At 46.5% G+C, this 8,309-nt stretch overlaps 1 protein-coding gene across 2 annotated transcripts; it reads left to right on the top strand.

Moving 5' to 3' along the window:
• Window positions 1–1,172: 1,172 nt before the first annotated feature.
• Window positions 1,173–7,741, top strand: CTSV (cathepsin V). 2 transcript variants are annotated; one of them, XM_002820008.4, is made up of 8 exons: window positions 1,173–1,299; window positions 2,329–2,464; window positions 2,767–2,889; window positions 2,984–3,130; window positions 3,637–3,861; window positions 4,688–4,853; window positions 5,542–5,659; window positions 7,348–7,741. In XM_002820008.4, exons 2-8 carry the CDS (start codon window positions 2,339–2,341, stop codon window positions 7,445–7,447), a joined length of 1,005 nt encoding a protein of 334 aa, XP_002820054.1. In that variant the 5' UTR covers window positions 1,173–1,299; window positions 2,329–2,338; the 3' UTR covers window positions 7,448–7,741. The 2 variants fall into 2 exon arrangements, with proteins under 2 accessions (XP_002820054.1, XP_024108573.1); XM_024252805.3 differs by lacking the exon at window positions 1,173–1,299 and adding an exon at window positions 1,310–1,436.
• The last annotated feature ends 568 nt before the right edge of the window (window positions 7,742–8,309 follow it).

Below are 8,309 nucleotides of genomic sequence, written 5' to 3'. Positions count from 1 at the left end.
TCACTGCAACCTCCGCCTCTCGGGTTCCAGCAATTCTCCTGCCTCAGCCTCCTGAGTAGCTGGGACTACAGGCGCGTGCCACCACGCCCAGCTAATTTTTGCATTTTTAGTAGAGACAGGGTTTCACCATGTTGGCCAGGATGGTCTCGATCTCATGACCTCGTGATCCGCCCGCCTCGGCCTCCCAAAGTGCTGGGATTACAGGCGTAAGCCACCGCGCCGGTATTAAACATTTTTGAAGTAAATTTATTAAATCTCAAAAGAAGCACACTTTGAATACTGAGGAAGAGACGTTGTAACCCATAAGCAGAGAGTAGGTAAGTAAAAGCAATTTCCACCACTCTCAGACTGGGCGTAGTGGCTCACGCCTGTAATCCCACCACTTTTGGGAGGCTGAGAGGGGAGGATCGCTTGAGGCCAGGAATTCAAGAGCAGCCTAAGGGAACTTAGCCAAACTCCATCTCTACAAAAGAAAAATTTTTAAAGCAATTTCACCATTCTCAACTTTTTTCTCTTTTTTATTAACCAAATATTTCTGTAACTTTTTTTTTTTTTGGTATTGAAAGACATGGGAGAAGGAAGAATCCCTGAATGCAACAGACTGGGAAGGACGCACCACAAAACGCCCCGCGGTCTCTGGACACCCTATCAGCTAGTCCCGTCCCTCCTGGTGTCCGGTCTCGACCATCCATCCCGTGTTTTGGGGGTGCCTTTCCTTACCCGATTCTTCTAAAGCCCTGATGCACCCACCCTTAAGTGGAAGGTAATGCTTCTGCCGGGGGCTGTGCGTTCTTCCACTCCGTCCCACCTTTGCCGTGGACTAAACAGGAGCCACTGAACGAGAGTACCCTGGCTCCCGGCCCTGCAGATTTTCACCAAAAACTCTAGGACTAAGGAAAAGTAGGGACTGAAAAACCACACAGAGCTCGCTGTAAACCACCCGCTCAGCGCAGTAAGTCGGGAAAGTCAGTAGATGTGAGCCCTTCAGGGAGGCGCCTCCCCCTCCTCCGCGCAGCCCCCGGGCGCCCGGCTCCGCTTCCTGCAGCCAGGGTCTATTGAGGTAGGCGCGCCCAGACCTGAGACGGGTTGGGACTGGGCTGCGTCACGCGCGGGCTCTGAGCGCCCGGGGCCCCGCCCAGTGGCCGGAACAGCCAATCGCAGCGCGGGAAGGCGGTGGGGGCGGGGAAGGCCGCCTGGAAACTTAAATCCCGAGGCGGGCGAACCTGCACCAGACCGCGAACGTCTGTAATCTCAGTGGCTTGTTTGCCGAGGGCACCTGCGCAGCTGCGACGGCTACTGGTGAGCGCCCCCGATCAGACCGAGGGGCAGGGCGAAGGGGGACTGGAGGAGGGGAACCGCCCTTCAGGGACACTGACAGGAGGCGGGCGCTACCCCTGAGAGTGAGAGCTTCTGCCCGGAGCTCTGCCAGCCTCGAGGTGGGGAACGGGGGAGGGCGGTTGGAGACCCCAGGGAGGCGCCGGGACCACTGGGAGGGCCCGGGCGGTGCAGGTCAGTCATCCTGCGGGCTGAAGCCGGGCCGGACCGGGTGGCTTCATCCCCGCAGCCTGGCCGCAGAGCCCCCGCTCCCTGCGCCGCCGCAAACATTCTCGGTGCGCGGGGGCGCGGCGGCGCGTGCGAAGGGCGAGAGCAGGCGGTGCGGCCCCGGCCCTGGCCCGCCCGGAGCTCCGGGAGCTGCCTGCCCCGGTCCGGGCCATGGCCCTGGGGCCCCTGGCTTCCAGCGGCGCGGCCTTGTGACCCTGCCCCGGTTTAGGGGAGCGAGTAGCACAGACCCAAGTGTGGGACGGCGGGAGTAGTGGGTGCTCTCTTTCCCAGTGTCTCCTGGAAAGGGATTCCCGAAAGGTTTTATTCCAAAAGGAGAGGTTGGAAGACACAGCTCATTTCCTGTTGTGTATCAGCCAAGAAGGTGTGAGGTGGTGTTCCTTGGGGATCCGCTTGCATCTACTTGGGATAGTATGTCTTCATTAGTGAGGTTTTGCCTGGATGACCTCAGTACAATTGGTGCAAAACCTGGACCAACTCTTTCCTAGTTTTCTAGTTGTTGCCTTAAGCTTCTCACCCGTCAGGTATCTTTCACACCCTTCTCATACCCTAAATTATCGCATATGCTGTTTCAACGCCTCCAACTCTGCAGGCTGCTTTTCATTTTGGTGGGCCCATCAAATACCTCCACTTGGCCTGTTTCAGCCTCTTCCACAGTCCTTGGGGAAATGCTAGGGAGAATAATTGAAATATTTTTATTCCACGGGGGCTGTAAGATGGCTTTTTAGGATTGGTCTAATCAGATACTCATTTCTTTTCTCTCTCTAGGTTTTGGAACATGAATCTTTCGCTCGTCCTGGCTGCCTTTTGCTTGGGAATAGCCTCCGCTGTTCCAAAATTTGACCAAAATTTGGATACAAAGTGGTACCAGTGGAAGGCAACACACAGAAGATTATATGGCGCGGTTGGTAACATCTGAAACTGTCCAGAGGGACTCTGGAGAGAATGTTCCTTGCTGTTGGGAGTTGATAGCCAGAGAGTAGCTTCTAGACGCCAGACCTTACCAGGCAATAACCTAACAGCACCCATTATAGGTGCAATATGGGCATATATCTCCATTGTGTCTTGGCTTGGAGAACAGCTCCCGGAGAAGTATCAACCCATCCCTGGCCATGATTTCTCTTCCATTTCTGCCCGCAAATCGGCTTGGTGAACATGGGTTGGGTAAGTAGACATAAAGTCCACCAGCTATATGTTTGCCTCTAGAATGAAGAAGGATGGAGGAGAGCAGTGTGGGAAAAGAATATGAAAATGATTGAACTGCACAATGGGGAATACAGCCAAGGGAAACATGGCTTCACAATGGCCATGAATGCTTTTGGTGACATGGTGAGTGTGGCAAGGATTGCTGAACTCTGTGCTGCTTCTCAGTTCTTCACCAAAATAGTCTTGCTTTTAACATTTTATTTACTTCTCCTTGAAGACCAATGAAGAATTCAGGCAGATGATGGGTTGCTTTCGAAACCAGAAATTCAGGAAGGGGAAAGTGTTCCGTGAGCCTCTGTTTCTTGATCTTCCCAAATCTGTGGATTGGAGAAAGAAAGGCTATGTGACGCCAGTGAAGAATCAGGTGAGACAGCGTCAGATTCAGACCTCCGTCTCCACAGGAAAGCCAAGAAGGAATTGGTGTCATTGCTGTGGTAGATGGTGGCACAACATATGGTGATGGGTTTTTTGTATTTTTGGTTTTTGGTGGTTTTTTTTGTTTGTTTGTTTGAGACGGAGTTTTGCTCTTGTTGCCCAGGCTGGATTGCGATGGCGTGATCTTGGCTCACTGCAACCTCTGCCTCCTGGGTTCAGGAGATTCTCCTGCCTCCGCCTCCCGAGTAGCTGGGATTACAAGTGCTCACCACCATGCCCAGCTAATTTTTGTGTATTTTTAGTAGCGACAGGGTTTCCTCATGTTGTCCAGGCTGGTTTCAAACTCCTCTCCTCAAGTGATCTGCCCACCTCGGCCTCCCAAAGTGTGGCAATGGTTTTTTTTTTTTTTTTAAAGAATATTCAGATAATTCAATTATGGGGTACTGTATTTGTATTGGTCTTGTAAATTGACAGCTTTTTTTTCTCCCTTTTTAGAAACAGTGTGGTTCTTGTTGGGCTTTTAGTGCGACTGGTGCTCTTGAAGGACAGATGTTCCGGAAAACTGGGAAACTTGTCTCACTGAGCGAGCAGAATCTGGTGGACTGTTCGCATCCTCAAGGCAATCAGGGCTGCAATGGTGGCTTCATGGATAAGGCCTTCCAGTATGTCAAGGAGAATGGAGGCCTGGACTCTGAGGAATCCTATCCATATGTAGCCATGGTAAATGGAGCTCCTTATCTTGTCTCTGCTTTTGGAAAGTGGAACACTTTCAGAGATAACAGATACTTTTTTCAGAATTCACATTTTATATGGTAGAATCTACATCTGCAAACCGTGAGTATTGTTATTATAAATTATTAGCCTTTGGCCAGGCGTGGTGGATCACGCCTGTAATCCCAGCACTTTGGGAGGCCGAGACAGGCGGATCACGAGGTCAGGAGATCAAGACAATCCTGGCTAACACAGTGAAACCCCGTCTCTACTAAAAATACAAAAAAAATTAGCCTGGCCTGGTGGCGGGCGCCTGTAGTCCCAGCTACTCAGGAGACTGAGGCAGGAGAATGGCGTGAACCTGGGAGGTGGAGCTTGCAGTGAGCCAAGATCGCACCAGTGCACTCCAGCCTGGGCCGCAGAGCGAGACTCCATCTCAAAAAAAAAAAAAAAAATTATCAGCCTTTACACAGTTCTCTGGTGAGATGGTCAACAGCTAATGGTTACCATATAAGTAACATTAGATGGTTAACACATAGCTGTTCTTGCTTTTACATAACATGGAGAATAGGCAAACCATTCTACATATAATAGAACTTTATCCATTGTGAAAAATTTTTTATGGACAGATTGACCTAGGGGTTCTCATTGAAGAAATGTCAACTGATTTTTCATTTTCAAATCAATGAATAGCATTTTATTTCATGGGACGATTTATAAGGGTGTTGATTTGGAAATCCTAGGTTGCAAATTGCTGAGTGTTTTGGTTCTAGAACTAATGTTCCCCAGGAGGTAGATGGTAGTGATCAAGTCTCTCCCCCTTTAACTTTAAAAGGATGAAATCTGTAAGTACAGACCTGAGAATTCCGTTGCTAATGACACTGGCTTCACAGTGATCCTACCTGGAAAGGAGAAGGCCCTGATGAAAGCAGTCGCAACTGTGGGGCCCATCTCTGTTGCTATGGATGCAGGCCATTCGTCCTTCCAGTTCTACAAATCAGGTAAGTGTCATTTTATTATAGAAATTTAGGCAGAATTGGGAAGCATCACCGTGATTGATTCTTTGATATGACGTCCTGCTTTGCAGGAATGTAGTACTTTGAGAGTGAGCATTTAACATAGTGATGTTTGCATTTGACATGAGAAAATACTTAGTTATGTTAAACTTCTCATAAATATTTTTAAATGGCCATGTAATTGTATAGAGACAACCTAATTTTCCAAACTATTTTCCAGTTGTTGGGCCTTTTTTTCTCAAAGTTTTTTACTACTGTAATTAGGACTGTAAAGAATCCCCTTCAAGTTTTTGTTTGTTTATTTTGGTGCTATTTTAGACTGACATCCTGGGAATAGAAAGGGATTATGCAAATTGGTATTTGGGCTTAGAGATAAGTATCTAAATCACCTTAGCTGTAAACCATAGGTTTTATCTTTTGGATTTTCTTTTTTTTAGGTAGAAAATATCTTGAACTTAGTTGAAGTTAGTTGATTTCTATTGAGTTGAGGTTGACTTTTTTCCTTTATCAGCCATTACTGTTTTTTGGCCAATATTGTTTGGGTCCTTATTTGGCATTTGTTTATGACATTTTACTGAATTTAGAGATGACTCCCTTATGGAGGGTGGTAGGGTGGGTTACTGTCACACGTCACTTGGAGCTTCTCACCCCAGCATTGATTTTACTCTCCCAGGCATTTATTTTGAACCAGACTGCAGCAGCAAAAACCTGGATCATGGTGTTCTGGTGGTTGGCTATGGCTTTGAAGGAGCAAATTCGGATAACAGCAAATATTGGCTCGTCAAAAACAGGTATAAAACTCAAAATTGAAAAGGGAATTTTTGTTCCAAATCAGTATTTGGATACAAGTTCACAAAAGCTCAATTTCAAAATTCCAACAGTCTTTCTTCTACTTAGAGTGAACACAGAAATATTAATGTTTGACTATAAGATTCCATACCAAGCTTTTTGGAGTTATTGCTGTGTATTTGTAATATTTTATTACTAAGTTTTGAAAATTTTTAAATTCTGAAACACATTAGGCCTCAAGGGTTTCAGACAAAGAACTGTGGACCTGTAGGTTTGAGAGCTGATTGCTTTTTTCTGTCTAATTTTTCAACAAGGAATAGTAAGCAGAAACATCTGCCTCTGCTGGTTCTTTGTTAAGTCTGAAAGATCATCCGGGAGTCCAGTGGTCTGTGTGCATCCTTCTATTGTCATTGGATGCCCTGTCATTGAATTTCACTCCCCAGCTCTCAGGCTTTGAAGGTTATCAGAATCCATTTTCTCACAATTAGCATTCTTTAATTGAGATGTGACATAAGGTAGTATGTGGAGACAGACTGCTACAGTGGAAATCCAGTTCTGCCTCAGTATCTTAAATAGTTAAGGACCCACAAGAATCAATACATTCATTCATTCATTCATTCGTTTATTTGTTTATTTTTTGAGACAGAGTCTCGCTCTGTCACCCAGGCTGGAGTGCAGTGGCACGATCTCAGCTCTCTGCAACCTCCGCCTCCTGAGTTCAAGTGATTCTCCTGCCTCAGCCTCCCAAGTAGCTGGGACTACAGGGATGTGCTACCATACCCAGCTAATTTTTTTTGTATTTTTTAGTAGAGATGGGGTTTCACCATGTAGGCCAGGCTGCTGTCGAACTCCTGACCTCATGTGATCCACCTGCCTTGGCCTCCCAAAGCACTGGGATTACAGACATGAGCCACCGTGCCCAGCCAGTTTTATTTTAGTTTGAGATGGAGTCTTGCCCTGTCACTCAGGCAAGAGTGCAGTGCTGCAATCTCAGCTCACTGCAGCCTCCATCTCCCGGGTTCAAGTGATTCTCCTGCCTCAGACTCCCAAGTAGCTGGGACTACAGGCATGCGCCACCACACCTGGCTAATTTTTATGGGGGTTTTTTTGTTTGTTTTTTTCTTTTGAGATGGAGTTTTGCTCTTCTTGCCCAGGCTGAAGTGCAGTGGTGCAATCTTGGCTCACTGGAACCTCTGCCTCCTGGGTTCAAATGATGATTCTCCTGCCTCAGCCTCCCAAGTAGCTGGGATTACATGCCCGGTTAATTTTTTTTTTTTTTTTTTTTTTTTTAGTAGAGGCAGGGTTTCACCATGTTGGTCAAGCTGGTCTCGAACTCCTGAAACCTCAGGTGATCCACCCGCCTCAGCCTCCCAAAGTGCTGGGATTACAGGCATGCACTGCGCCTGCCCAATTTTTGTATTTTTAATAGAGATGAGGTTTCACCAGATTGGCCAAGCTGGTCTCAAACTCCTGACCTCAAGTGATCTGCCCACCTCGGCCTCCCAAAGTGCTGGGATTGCAGGCGTGAGCCACTGTGCCCGGCCTCAGGACATTTATAAATGGATATTAACAGCACTTAGAATAGTGCCTGACACATGGGAAGCACTGTTTAAGTATTAGCTATTATTATTAATGGAGCCGATTTTCCCTTGATTCCTTGTATAAAACGGAAAACCTGCTCCTCTTTCAGCTGGGGTCCAGAATGGGGCTCGAATGGCTATGTAAAAATAGCCAAAGACAAGAACAACCACTGTGGAATCGCCACAGCAGCCAGCTACCCTGATGTGTGAGCTGATGGATGGTGAGGAGGAAGGACTTAAGGACAGCATGTCTGGGGGAATTTTATCTTGAAACTGACCAAACGCTTATTGTGTAAGATAGACCACTTGAATCATTGAGGATCCAAGTTGAGATTTGAATTCTGTGACATTTTTACAAAGGCAAAATGTTACCACTACTTTAATTATTGTTATACACAACTTTATGATATCAAAGACTCATTGCTTAATTCTAAGACTTTCAAATTTTGATTTTTAAAAAAGATGTACAAAACAGTTTAAAATAAATTTTAATTCGTATATAAAGGTGGGCCTTTTCTTTTTTTAACGCATTGGCTTTTTGTGTAGTCAGGAAATATAATTAAGCTCTGAAATAATAACTTCATGTGCCAATGGTATGTTAGGAGAAAGATGCTAGCAGAAAACTGGCTTCCTGGCTCTTCTAGTTATAAAAATACAGACTTTATATCAGCTGCCCAGTTACTATGTGTAACCCAACTCCTGAATCTACCAAAATTTGATAAACAATTTGGAAGGACAAACCTAAATTTTTTTTTTTGTAATGAGACGGAGTCTCTCTCACTCTGTCACCAAGGCTGGAGTGCAGTGGCGTGGTCTCAGCTCACTGCAACCTCTGCCTCCCGGGTTTAAGCAATTCTCTGCCTCAGCCTCCTGAGTAGCTGGGATTACAGGCACGTGCCACCACGCCTAGTGTATTTTTAGTAGAGAGAGGGTTTCACCATCTTGGCCAGGCTGGTCTTGAACTCTTGACCTCGTGATCCACCTGCCTCAGCCTCCCAAAGTGTTGGGATTACAGGTGTGAGCCACTGCGCCCGGCCCCTAAATTATTTTAGTAAAGAAGAAAGCAGTTGAC

Source organism: Pongo abelii, chromosome 13 (assembly GCF_028885655.2).
Source record: "Pongo abelii isolate AG06213 chromosome 13, NHGRI_mPonAbe1-v2.0_pri, whole genome shotgun sequence".
NCBI lineage: Eukaryota > Metazoa > Chordata > Mammalia > Primates > Hominidae > Pongo > Pongo abelii.
The sequence above is the reverse complement of the archived record's forward strand: the minus strand, read 5'-3'. Positions and strand labels throughout refer to the sequence as shown.